The 13,542-nt window shown below is 53.0% G+C and overlaps 4 protein-coding genes across 4 annotated transcripts; 3 read left to right on the top strand and 1 right to left on the bottom strand.

Annotated features, from left to right (window-relative positions):
- Window positions 1-392: 392 nt before the first annotated feature.
- On the top strand, window positions 393-2,366 carry N0V89_008323 (uncharacterized protein; the record flags this gene model as incomplete). Its single annotated transcript, XM_056217080.1, has 4 exons — window positions 393-818; window positions 853-1,210; window positions 1,312-1,526; window positions 1,602-2,366. The coding sequence occupies 4 exons, from the start codon at window positions 393-395 to the stop codon at window positions 2,364-2,366; spliced, it is 1,764 nt and encodes a 587-aa protein (XP_056068636.1).
- A 561-nt stretch (window positions 2,367-2,927) lies between these two features.
- On the top strand, window positions 2,928-10,374 carry TOR1 (phosphatidylinositol kinase- protein kinase tor1; the record flags this gene model as incomplete). Its single annotated transcript, XM_056217079.1, has 4 exons — window positions 2,928-3,001; window positions 3,054-3,118; window positions 3,177-9,883; window positions 9,973-10,374. The coding sequence occupies 4 exons, from the start codon at window positions 2,928-2,930 to the stop codon at window positions 10,372-10,374; spliced, it is 7,248 nt and encodes a 2,415-aa protein (XP_056068635.1).
- A 1,092-nt stretch (window positions 10,375-11,466) lies between these two features.
- Window positions 11,467-11,994, top strand: N0V89_008321 (uncharacterized protein; the record flags this gene model as incomplete). The annotated part of the gene is made up of 2 exons (XM_056217078.1): window positions 11,467-11,606; window positions 11,706-11,994. 2 exons carry the CDS (start codon window positions 11,467-11,469, stop codon window positions 11,992-11,994), a joined length of 429 nt encoding a protein of 142 aa, XP_056068634.1.
- A 207-nt stretch (window positions 11,995-12,201) lies between these two features.
- N0V89_008320 (uncharacterized protein) lies at window positions 12,202-13,115 on the bottom strand (the record flags this gene model as incomplete). Its single annotated transcript, XM_056217077.1, has 3 exons — window positions 12,202-12,357; window positions 12,495-12,885; window positions 13,015-13,115. 3 exons carry the CDS (start codon window positions 13,113-13,115, stop codon window positions 12,202-12,204), a joined length of 648 nt encoding a protein of 215 aa, XP_056068633.1.
- Window positions 13,116-13,542: the final 427 nt, after the last annotated feature.

Genomic DNA, 13,542 nt, shown 5'->3' with positions numbered 1-13,542 from the left:
TTGTGGGGCGGGATAAGTCCAGAGTCAAGATCACAAACACTTTTGGTATACATCCTGTGTCTGCGTAGACCCGTTCACCTGGTTGTCGATAAGCGAACCAAATCGGGCTGAACCCTGCTTGCTTTTTCGTTTGGGGCAAGCGCGGTCCAGCCCACGCGGTGATGACGCCCATGTTCCGAATCGCGAAAGTCCGCGCAACGTGTTAAAGAATCAAGGCAATCGCTCCCCAAAAGCAATTCCCTACATGCTCACTACAAGCGCCTGCGGGCAACGTCACTGATCCCGCGACTGAAGAGTCACGTTTCTACCGTTACCATTGCGCCTGAACAGTTCACTCCCCCGACGCTCTCCCCGCGCCCATCCTAGCTATCCATTAGGCGCACTCGTTCCCGATGTCGCAACCTACCGTTTCCAAAGCGAAAACCTCGTACCCGCTATTTTCCGCGACCTGGGCAAACAGCAAGCCATCGTACCTCATCGTGGGCGGGGGAGGAGGCGCAGGCCGCCATGGCGTGAAGAACAAGATATCCGTTTTCGACTTCAGCGAACGCGCGCCCAACGTAGAGTCCTGCGCCGAAATCGAGGCGAGTGAGCACGATTCCGTGACGTGTCTCGCGAATCTGGGGACCAAAGATGGCTGCGTGTTGCTTGCGGGCATCAACGATAGCGAAGAGGAGAGGCTGGCGGGAAAGAACGAGTGCTTGAAGGGCTTCGAGGTTCGTTTTCCAAAGAAGGCGGAGGGAAAGGGTGAGATCTCGTTTCTCAGCAAGACTGCTCTGTTCACACCGCCGATTAGCACGGTTGCGAAGAAGGAGGGGGTATCAGCGTATTGTGCGCCTGTCGCCGGCGCAGCAGACCGCATCAAGCTCGCCTAACAAGCGCATCGGCGCGGTAGCTTCCAGTCTCGCAGTACATGAGAACGAAATCGTGGTCTTCAGCGCAACGTCGAACAAACCAGAGAACCCCGAGGATGTTATTCAGCGGATAGCACTGCATAAGGGCCAGGAAGCAAACGATCTGGATATTCTGGATCAGGGCAATGGGAAGTTCCAAGTCGCATATTGCTTAGACAACGATGTCTACGTCCAGAAGATAATTTACGATTTTGACAAGAGAAGAAGTCTATGCAAGGCTGACGCGGACCGCACACATGCCTATACCGTCCCGCTTCCGGATATCAACGAGAAGAAAGGCCGCTCGAAGATCAGATGTATACGGTGGTTGTCACCGTCACATATTCTGCTGCTGCGAATAAGCCTAATCGGACGGGTGCCGAGTTATTGGTTTTGAGGCTGTATGAACAGGGCCAAGCTGGTTCGATCATCTTACGGAAGAAGTTCGACAGACATGTGCTGGCGGCTGTTGATATGGATGTTGCGCTGCTAAATGCTGACGAAGACGGAGCTTACCAGGCTGTGGTTGCGGTAGCTGCTATCGACGTCTCGCTCACGGTGTTGACGATAAATTACCGTGGAAGGAATCTAAACACGATAAGCAAGTTCAATAACTTCGCGACATACTACAATGTAAGTATCTTATGGAATTACTGTCCTGCTTGCGTAATACAGGTCGATGCCTGAAAACATGCTTACTTCTACCAGGTTCACGAGCTGCAGATGACGAAGGTCGTCCTGTCGCCCTTCATCAAGCCGGAATCCAGCCAAGGTAAAAGGCTAGGACCTCAATACCTCCGTCTGGCCACAACTTCCTTGGGCAACTCTATCGATGTGGAGACATTTGAACTATATCTCAGCTCAAATAAATTGGACTCGTGTTACGTCCTCCAGAGCGCACGGTCCAAAGCAATAGCCGACACCGCGAAGTACCTCGTTATCGCCATGATCGTTGCAGCATTCGCTCTCATGGTCCAAGGCTTGCTCAATACCGAAGATAGCATGACGAGGAGCTTGATATACAGCATGCGTGACATCCCAGAGAGTGCGAAAGTTCCTGCTGCGAATCTTGTAGCCGACGTTAAGAGCGCAGCCAACATCAACAACGACGACTCCCCCGTTGCGAAAGCTCAGCACCGTCTCCGCGACCTTCTGCACCTGCATATCCACTCCGTCACAGCACCCGAACATGAATCTAACCTTGCTCAAAAAGCGCTTGTGGTCCATCACGACCCGGACACAGACGGCACTTTGAGCACCGAGGTCCACGAGGGCGAATATGATGTCGTCAAGAAGCATACAGAGGCTAAGAAGTGGGAGGAGCTGGACAAGCATGAGCAAAGGCGGTGGAAGGAGAAGCTGGCGGACGCGGGGATGTGGACGATTGAGGAGGGCGAGACTATCTTGAAAGGGGTCTTCTTTAGTGAAGCGGGTGCGTTGGTTGGCAGGGTGGCTGCTGGAGTCATTGGATAGAGATGGGTGGTGGGCGGTCGCTGTTCTTGGGATGAGTGAAGAGATGATGATGGTAAGATGGATCGGGCACTCGGTGTGTGAGTGGAGGAGAGTTACCTGGGATAGAGCGTATGGTGATTGGCACGAGAAAATCACGGGAGGATTATTGGTATCCAGAGTCATGACTTTTATGGCTACACTATAAACATGTGCTCAAAAAGGTGCTACTTGCAAACATTAAACACCTTGGCAGTTCCACACAGAGGTAAGATCTACGACGAAGAATGTGTGGAGCATTGAACTTGACTTGCTCTTCTATAAGCAGATGATAGACTGTGCCCAAGAGACTGCCCACTGTTGCGGGTGACAGGCACCGCGGTCTTAATTGAGCCGCGGTCAGGAATAAAGTTTGGTCCGTGCGCTACTGCTCGTGATGTCGAGCCGCGACACAAGCCCAATAGCTTTAATTCCCCGCGTTCCTTTCCCATCCCTTACGCTTTTCCTTCCAATTTTTGATGGAAGGCGATCACTCCTCGCACCTACGGTGAAGTCGACACGCGACTGCGGTGCGGTGCAGTCGACATGGCCATGACGCAACAGCAACCCATTCCGTTGTCGTCAACGGTGGACCGCATTGTCCAGGACTTGCGCTCCAAGTGAGTGAAACAGCAAACGTTCTGGCGGACCTTTGGGCTGACGGTCGAGCAGAAATGACGAGAATCGCCAGAAAGCGGCGCACATGGTACGCCAGACGGTCGAGAATGCGCACCGAGGTGAGCTTGCCTGCGAAGCCCTCTCCCCTGTAAAACGCCACGAACTCACACTGCGTAGAACTGCCACCGCAGGCATTCCAGCAATTCTATAATGACGTGAATATGCGCATATCACAGCTCATAGTAGCGGGCAATGATAGCAGCGAACGCATCGGGGGCATCTACGCGCTGAACTCCCTCATCGACTTCCGCGGCGACGATGCTGGCCAGAAAACGACTCGCTTTGCAAGCTATCTTCGGAGCGTAATGCGTGGCACAGATAACACCTCCATGGTCGTAGCTGCGAAGGCTCTCGGACGGCTGGCGAAACCGGGCGGCACCCTCACGGCTGAGCTGGTCGAGGCAGAGGTCAAGGTTGCGCTGGAATGGCTGCAGATGGAGCGCACCGAAAGCAGGCGCTTTGCCGCTGTGCTCATCCTGCGCGAACTCGCCAAGAACTCGCCCACACTGATGTACCAATGGATCGCGCAGATATTCGAGGTCATCTGGGTTGCCCTCCGAGACCCAAAAGTCCTTATTAGGGAGTCTGCCGCCGAGGCCATCAGCGCCTGTTTCGAGATTATCTCCCCACGAGATCACCAGATGCGCCAGATGTGGTTCGGCAGGGTATACGACGAGATCTTGAAGGGATTTAATCTGAACACGAACGAGGCGATACATGGGTCTCTGCTCACTATGAAGGAGCTGCTGGACAAGAGCGCCATGTTCATGAACGATCAAAAATACAAAGAGACAGTTGAGACGGTGTTGAAATACAGAGAGCATCGCGATGCGCTTGTGAGACGGGAGGTTGTACTTATCATTCCTATTCTTGCCAGTTACTCGCCAACCGAATTCGCCGCAAAGTACTTGCATCAGTGCATGCTCCATCTCCAGGGCCTGATCAGGAAGGACCGCGATAGGGATAAGGCTTTCATGGCTATTGGTCAGATTGCTAATGCTGTCGGCGTCGCAATCGCTCCGTACCTCGATGGCATCCTTGGTTTCATTCAAGATGGACTTACCGCCAAAGCACGCAACAAAGCCATAAACGAAGCACCGATTTTCCAATGCCTCAGTATGATTGCAGCAGCCGTGGGACAGGCTCTGAGCAAGAATGTTGAACGTTTGCTGGATCCCATCTTTTCGTGCGGGCTAAGCGACTCTCTTTTCCAAGCCCTTGTCGATATGGCGCATTATGTGCCACCTTGTCGACCCATCATCCAAGAGAAGCTTTTGGACCTCCTAAGCCAGATTCTGGCTGGTCGACACTACTTGCCGCTGGGTAGTCCTCACCAGGAACGTCAGCCCCCTCACATCTGGACCCGCGATCACAAGGACCCTACAATCATCGCATCACGAGAACAAGAGATTGCACTTGCTTTGCATACTCTTGGTAGCTTCGACTTCACAGGCCATGTCCTGAATGAGTTCGTGCGCGATGTCGCGATCCGATACGTCGAAGCGGACAATCCCGAGATCCGCAAGCGCGCCGCTTTGACATGTTGCCAGCTTTTTGTGAAGGATCCCATCGTTCATCAGACGAGTGTTCAGGCTACTAAAGTTGTAGGCGATATCATCGAGAAGCTTCTCACGGTCGGCGTTGGTGATATCGACCCTGAAATCCGATGGGAAGTCCTGATGGCGCTGGACGCTCGCTTTGACCGACATCTGGGCAAAGCAGACAACATTCGCACCTTGTTCCTGGCTCTTAATGACGAGGTTTTCGCTATCCGCGAAGCTGCAATGTCTATTATTGGCCGCCTGACGGTTGTTAATCCGGCTTATGTCTTCCCATCGTTGCGCAAGGTCCTTCTCCAGCTATTGACTGAAGTCAACTACTCAAATAGTCCCCGGAGTAAGGAAGAGAGCGCTCGGCTAATAAGCAACCTAGTCGGAGCTGCGGATCACTTGATCAAGCCTCTTGTGGATCCTATTGTTGCTGTGCTTCTTCCGAAGGCGAAGGATGCAAACCCCGAAGTTGCTTCAACGACCCTCAAAGCTATCGGCGATCTGGCTACAGTTGGTGGCGAAAGCATGACAAAGTACATCCCAGAGCTCATGCCGATCATCCTGGACTTCATGCAGGATCTCGCATCAGACTCCAAACGCTTTGCGGCTCTACGCGCTCTTGGGCAGCTGGCAACGAACGTCGGCTATGTCGTGGAGCCGTACCGCGACTACCCTGAGCTCATGAACATCCTCATGAACATTGTCAAGACCGAGCCCGAGGGTGAGCTCCGACGCGAGACCGTCAAGCTCATGGGGACCATTGGCGCACTCGACCCGGATGAGTACCAGAAGATCATGGAACAATCTCCCGACAAACACCTCATCCTCGAAGCCCAAGCTGTTACAGATGTTTCGCTCATCATGCAAGGCATCACACCTTCGAACGAGGAGTACTACCCGACTATTGTAATCAATACTCTAATGGGGCTCTTGAAGGATACATCGTTGTCGCAATTTCACTCCTCGGTCGTGGACGCTGTCATGAATATCTACGCTACGATGGGCTTGAAGTGCGTACCTTTCCTTAACATGGTGGTCCCTGGCTTCTTGCAGGTCATTCGCGCTGCACCTACCGGTAGGACCGAGGGTTACTTCAATCAGCTCAGTCAGCTTGTCCGTATCGTTCGCCAACATATTCGTCCATACTTACCCTCCATTCTTGCCACAATTCAGGACTTCTGGAGTAGCGGTACCCAGCTACAAGCGACGATCCTTTCGCTCATAGAATCTATTGCGAAATCGCTAGAGGGAGAGTTCAAGGTTTATCTCGCGGATGTTCTGCCCTTGATGCTGGGCGTAATGGAAGCGGATCAGACTTCGCAGCGTGTACCCTCGACGAGAGTACTGCATGCGTTTCTCATCTTCGGCTCCAGTGCAGAGGAATATATGCATCTCATCGTTCCCGTAATCGTCAATATGTTTGACAAGCCGGGCCAACCCGTATTCCTTCGCAAGCTGGCAATGGAAACACTTGGTCGCCTGTCAAAGCAAGTTAACATTTCGGAATTCTCTGCTCGCATCGTGCAACCCATCTGCCGCGTGCTCGCAGGTAACGATACTTCCCTCAAGCAAGCTGCGCTTGAGACGTTGTGCGCTCTCATCTTCCAACTTGGACCTGACTACATCCACTTCGTACCAACAGTCAACAAAATACTTATAACTCACAAGGTACCGAATGAGAACTACGGACGCATCGTGTCAAAGCTTCAGAGAGGCGAGCCGTTACCCCAGGACCTCAGTCCGGATGAGCGTTATGGTGAAGACGATGAGGATATCAATCCTGCGGAGATCCAGACCAAGAAACTTGCTGTGAACCAACAGCATCTGAAACAAGCTTGGGAAGCCTCATCCAAGACTACACGAGAAGATTGGGTCGAGTGGATACGACGATTCAGCGTTGAGTTGCTTCGAGAGTCCCCACAACAGGCCTTGCGAGCCTGCACACCGCTAGCGAGTGTCTACAACCCGATCGCCAGAACTTTGTTCAACTCAGCGTTCGTATCATGTTGGACAGAGTTGTACGACCAATACCAGGAAGAGCTTGTGCGGTCCATCGAGACGGCTCTTACGTCGCCTAACATTCCACCTGAGATCCTTCAGATACTCCTCAACCTGGCAGAATTCATGGAGCACGACGACAAAGCCCTTCCTATCGATGTTAGGATCCTCGGCATGTACGCGGGCAAGTGTCACGCTTTTGCAAAAGCGCTTCATTATAAAGAGCTCGAGTTCAACGCGGAGCAGAATTCCAGCGCTGTGGAAGCTCTTATTAGTATTAACAACCAGCTACAGCAGACTGATGCTGCGTTTGGTATCCTGCGTAAGGCGCAGGGGTACAGTGACGTGGAGCTGAAGGAGACATGGTTCGAGAAGTTGCAGAAGTGGGAGGAGGCTCTTACTTCGTATCAACGTCGTGAGCGAGATGAACCGGACTCATTTGAGATCACGATGGGTAAAATGCGCTGTTTGCACGCGCTTGGAGAATGGGATCTGCTTTCTAGCCTTTCCAAGGAGAAGTGGGCGAATGCTTCGCAAGAATACCGCAAAGCGATCGCACCGCTTGCTGCCGCTGGTGCGTGGGGTATGGGCAAATTTGCAGATATGGACTCTTACCTTACTGTCATGAAGGAGCAGTCCCCCGATCGGGCCTTCTTCGCGTCGATCGTCAATATCCACAACAACCGCTTCGAAATCGCCACGGAGGAGATTGCGAAGGCACGGAGAGGTCTCGACACGGAACTTAGCTCGCTACTGGGTGAATCATACCAGCGTGCCTACCTTCCCATGATCCGCGTCCAAATGCTGGCCGAGTTGGAAGAAATCATGCTGTACAAGCAGAACGACGGCAACCTCGAGAAGCAAGCTAGCATGCGCAGGACCTGGATGAAGCGTCTCAAGGGTTTGCAGCCGAACCCCGAGGTCTGGCAGCGCATGATGAAGGTTCGCCAGCTGGTCATCACTCCTCAACAGAGTCTTGATATGTGGATCAAGTACACCAACCTCTGCCGCAAGAACGAGCGTATGGGTCTCGCGGAGAAAGGATTGCAGAAGCTGCTCGACATTGATAATGGCGACGTCTTTGCGTGCGTGCGGGAGAACGTCAACAAAATCCCGTACCCTGTGTCGTATGCGGCTTTCAAGCTAATGTGGGGCACACCAGGACACAGAGAAGAGGCGCTGGATTTGCTCAAAGACTTCACCGCCCGGTTAGCGGATGACGTTGCTATGAGAGCTCGAGCCGCGCAGAATGGCATGATGCCACCCAATGGAATGCATGGCATGACTAACGGTCATGCCGTGAGCCCCATGAACCCGTTCGCGGCTGCCAATGGCGTCAATGGTATGAATGGCTCCAGTGTGCTGAACGGTTCAAACATGTTCAGCTCGCCCACGGAGCTGGTAGAGTGCCAGAGGCTACTCGCCAAATGCTATCACAAAGTCGGAGAGTGGCAGTCACATATCCAGAACGGAGAGTGGGATCACGAACAGGTCCACGAAATTCTTTCAGCCTATTCTGCGGCCACACGATATAACAGGGACTGGTACAAGGCGTGGCACTCGTGGGCTCTGGCCAACTTCGAAGTGGTGAACTCGCTCACATCGCAGGCTGATCGCGAGTCTACGGAACTACCACCAAATGTCGTGCATGAGCACATTGTTCCCGCTATCACTGGCTTCTTCAAGTCTATCGCTTTATCGTCTTCTAGCTCACTTCAGGACACCCTTCGTCTTCTTACGCTTTGGTTCAGCCATGGTGGCATATCTGACGTTAACCGGACTGTTTCAGACGGCACCAAGCAAGTGCCTATCGACACATGGCTCGAGGTTATTCCTCAGCTTTTGGCCCGTATCAATCAGCCTAATCCGACGATTCGTCAGTCCATCCACCAACTCCTGAGCGAGGTCGGCAAGGCGCATCCGCAGGCCTTGGTATTCCCCTTGACTGTGTCCATGAAGTCCGATCAAAATAGGCGGCAACGCTCTGCTAAGGAGCTGATGGAGGCCATGCGTGAACACTCGCCACGCCTTGTCGAACAAGCTGATCTTGTCAGCACCGAGCTCGTCCGCATTGCCGTGCTCTGGCATGAGCAGTGGCATGAGGGTCTTGAAGAGGCATCGAGGCTGTACTTCGGTGATCACAATATCGAAGGCATGTTTGCAACGCTTGCACCACTGCATGCTATGATCGATCGTGGCCCAGAAACACTGCGAGAGATATCATTTATTCAGTCTTTCGGTCGCGAACTGCAAGAGGCACGCGACTGGTGTAACACTTTCCGCACGTCAGGGGAGATGGGCGATCTCAACCAGGCTTGGGATCTGTACTACCAGGTCTTCCGTAAGATCTCGCGTCAATTGCCGTCGCTCATGACCTTGGAGCTTCAGTATGTCTCGCCTAAGCTCAAGGAGGCACACGACCTCGAGTTGGCTGTGCCCGGGACATACCAGGTTGGTAAACCTGTTATACGCATCTCTTCGTTCAGTCCCGTGGCTTCTGTGATACAGTCCAAGCAGAGGCCCAGGAAGCTGGAGATGCAGGGCAGCGACGGAAAAACGCACACACACATCCTCAAGGGTCACGAAGATATCCGCCAAGACGAACGTGTGATGCAACTATTCGGCCTATGCAACACGCTGCTAACAAACGACACTGAGAGCCGTAAGAGGCATCTCAACATCCAAGGCTACGCCGTCGTGCCGCTCTCCACGCAATCCGGCCTCATCGGCTTCGTCCCCAACTCCGATACCCTGCACGTCCTCATCCGTGAGTACCGCGACAGCCGCAAGATCCTGCTCAATATCGAGCACCGCATCATGCTGCAGATGGCGCCCGATTATGACTGCCTCACGCTCATGCAGAAGGTCGAAGTCTTCGGTTACGCACTAGATAACACAACCGGCCAGGATCTATACCGTGTGCTCTGGCTCAAGAGTAAGAGCTCTGAGGCGTGGCTCGATCGTCGTACGAATTATACGCGCTCGCTGGCAGTCATGTCAATGGTGGGATACATTCTTGGTCTGGGCGATCGCCACCCAAGCAATCTCATGCTCGACCGCGTGACGGGCAAGATCGTGCACATTGACTTCGGCGACTGCTTCGAGGTGGCGATGCATCGCGAGAAATATCCCGAGCGCGTCCCGTTCAGGCTCACGCGCATGCTCACGTATGCTATGGAGGTCAGCAACATCGAGGGTAGCTACAGGACGACGTGCGAGCATGTGATGCGCGTGCTGCGGACGAACAAGGAGTCTGTCATGGCGGTCCTTGAAGCTGTAAGTACCTTCCTCTTTCTCTTCTCCACCTTCCACTCCTCTTGGTCCCCCTCCCTTCGCTGTAAGTTCAGAAGCTGATAGAAGACCAGTTCATACATGACCCCCTCCTAACATGGCGACTCGGTGCCCGCGACTCCCCGCCTGAACCAAACTTCCCCTCCGAGCGCCGCGCCTCCATCATCGGCGTGCCCCCCTCCTCCTCCACAGACCCCACAGACCCCATGTCCAGCCTCGTCAGCGGCCGCCAGCGCCACCGCTCCTCCATCGCACCGCAACCGCAGAACGAGGCTGAGGCAAAGGAAGTGCAGAATGCGCGCGCGCTGCAGGTTTTGTCGAGGGTTAAGGAGAAACTGACCGGCAGAGACTTTGGGAATGCAGTGGGCAGGGGAGACGAGTTGAATGTGCCGACGCAGGTGGATAGGCTGATTAAGGAGGCGACGAATTTAGAGAATCTGTGTCAGCATTATATTGGGTGGTGTAGCTTTTGGTAGACGAAGAAGGCTTGGGATGGTGGGAAATAGGAGTGGGAGTGGTAGGAAGGACTATGGCGAAAGGGTGTGATGGATTTTTTTATTCGGTATAAGAAGCGGCATTTCACGGTGTTCGGGCTGTTTTTCCCTGGGTCGTTGCTACAATGTGCTGTGCTGGGACGGGTGCGCGATACCTTGTACAGTGGGGAGCCTGTGGCGTGGACAATTTTCATTATGGTCGCTTTCTGCATTCTGCGAGACGTTAATGGCGCTTTGCGGTCTGATACCTTGATGAGCTAGCCCTTACAAGTACTGGCTAACACAATCCTACCGCACATTGCGTCCACGTTGACCTGATCCTTCATTGACCGTCGGCAAGAACACCAAGCTTGGCCGATGCATTGGGTATGACGAGACCGGCTGACCATGTACTGAAAGGCCCTACAATAACGGTATCTGAGTTGCGTGTCCGTTCCCACGACAGTGATGCATAGAGATCCATTGCGAACGGGAAGTCTAGTTTCCAGCACACGTTACTGTGGTACTTGTATCTCATGCTCCGCATGTACCTTGTTGGCCAGTAATTCGAGATCTCATGGAAAGGTGTGTGACCCGAAGACTCGATCCCAACCTGGCTGTACTTTCCTTTGGCCCATGGTTGGAAGAAAAGAGCGTCCAGGTCGTGATTGCTTCTCTTTTTCCGGAGCAAGGTTTGCATGTCCAATCTAGTCAAGAGACGTTGGCAAGATGTCAACGTAAGAAATCGGATTCGGATTGCACGTCTTCTATGCTCCACAGGCGAAGATGGAATTCCAGCGATGTGGGTTTGGATACTTTTTTAATGCTGAGGGAGTCACGGCAGAGGATCTGAATGATCCATGAGGTTTCCAACGGCAGCCTGGTAGACATTGCGCCCTTGTTTGTGTTCGTGCTCGCCACGCCCAGACGCGACGCGTTCCGGAAACCAGGCGTGCAGCATGACAATGACGTAACGTCGCGACCAACATTCAACAACAACAACCGCAACGACAATAGCACATTGATCTACTCAACACTCCGCCCGATTTCTTGCTCGAATTGATTCCAATATCATTTCACCCCTCTTACCCTACAATGGCTCCATTCAATCGGTTATTGCGTGCAACGGCAAGATACGGATCGCGGACCTTCCAGTCGCCAATGTCACGACAGTATGCAACGGGCTACGAAGAGCGCACTCAGAAGACGCTGCAGAAGTCCTCGAAGTTGACATGGTGAGTCTCACTTCTTTCTAACATCTGACGCTTGAAGCGTACATGCACCTCCGAAAAGCACTTTACACTCCTCCCTTCAGCGACTGACCTCCATTCTAGGCTGACCACCTCAGCGGCTGCCGTTGCCGCAGCGATGTATTACTACACCAACGTCTCTTCTACTCCCGCTGCTTCCACCATACGCGAAAAGGTCGACCACGCAAAGCACCCCGATTTGGAAGCGCCGAAGCCTGTAGAGGACAGGCATGGGGATACGGTTGCCAAACATTCGATTGCGGCGCACAAGAATCAGAATAAAATCAGGGAAGGTGTTTTCAAGGGGGGTGAATTTGATAACCATTTGCAGAAGCATTCGACGGATCCTGGTAAGGATTTTGAGAAGAAGTAGGGGATGTGGAAAGGGAAGGAAGTGGTTGCAGGGAGCTGTACGATACCCGATTTTGCGTAATATGAGACATAGGCAAGCATATACAAGCACTCTAGGTCATCACACAAGGAGACTCATGGGAGAAGTGTACGCCTTGTTGTCCTGCAGTGACGACACGAAGTTTGGTATGTGATAGCTCTTCATCTATTTAAAAAATGTCAATACCTTTTACACCATCTTAGGCACGTCGATCTTCGCAATAGTCCACACTTTTCCACCACCTGTGTTTGTGAGTCCGCTGTACGTCGCACCCTGGCTCGTCGAGATGGTGTTTCCAAATGTCGAATCCGCGGATGCGAGCGTGATAACCGTGTTCTCATAAAGCTGTGGCGCAATGGTGCCAGAGCATCCATTATTACATTCAGTTCCCGTGCCGTATCCTCTCTATTCATTCCGTCAGTTGAAACGGTCTCACGATCTCTGATAGCAATGGGGAGTAGGACGGGAGGGGAAAGGCTTACCATATACGGCCCACTCTTATAACTAAACGTACTCAATTGCGTCCCGCTCGTCACATCCGTCGCAGTCTGCACCCACGTCTGTCCATCGGTCGCAAGCTCGTACTTGATCTCAACCTTCTGGTCCCCGGATACCACACCCGCGGGTCCGTCGAGCTGGCCAAAGGAGCCGAATAGAGAGCATCGGATGCACCATTGTCCGGACATGGCGCCGCACCACGAGTTGTCTTGCCAGGATTCGAGCGTGGTTTGCACGAGGTCGCCGGTGCCGTTGGACATGCCTGGCCAGAGGAAGAGAACACCATTCTGCACAGGCGGCGCGTTACCGGGGGTTATAGTCGTGACGGCCTTGGTGATAGTAGATTTCGAGGGGCCAAGGGAGACGGCGCCGCCCCTATGGATGAGTCAGTGAAGGGCCGTTTGTAGAGATGGGTGTTGGAGGAAGTTTCGAGGTATGAACAATGTCCGATTCATAGATGCTGCGTATACCCTTATTCCCAGAAATATGCCAAAAGGTACATACCAGCTGTCGCGCTTTGCTACCGGCGTCGGGTTCTCGAGGGGACCGAAGGCGAGGGCCGAGACAGCCACTAGGATGGCGGGGAGTATGGAGAGGAAACGCATGATGAGTTGTAGATGCGGTAGAGCTCAAATCAGTTCAACATAGGGTATGAAGGAGCCAAGGGTAAATCGAGAGGAGAACCTCGTGCCTGGCTTGCTTCCTTTCATACATCCTTATTTCGCTCTAGAGCCGTGTCTCCCGTGTATAAAGTACCACCCATGTAATTCTCCGGCGGACGCAGCCCTTAATACTAGCGCGGATCGCACCTTGAACGATGCAGACTATCGGAATAATGCTCGCAGTAGAGAACATTGCGCACCAATCAGATCGTCTCCTAGGGTCCGCTCATGTATCGGCTTTTTATGTACGAATAGGTAAGTTTGCAGACGTTTTGCCAGATTTTCCAGGAACATGCACCGTCGAGCCGTACTGTATTTCCGCCAGTGGAAATACATTATGCATTCGGTTACGCGGGTCCCTGGTCTATAG

This window comes from Didymosphaeria variabile (assembly GCF_027946475.1).
Source record: "Didymosphaeria variabile strain IMI 356815 chromosome Unknown scaffold_6, whole genome shotgun sequence".
NCBI lineage: Eukaryota > Fungi > Ascomycota > Dothideomycetes > Pleosporales > Didymosphaeriaceae > Didymosphaeria > Didymosphaeria variabile.
Note: the sequence above shows the minus strand (reverse complement) of the source record. Positions and strands in the feature narration are given on the sequence as shown.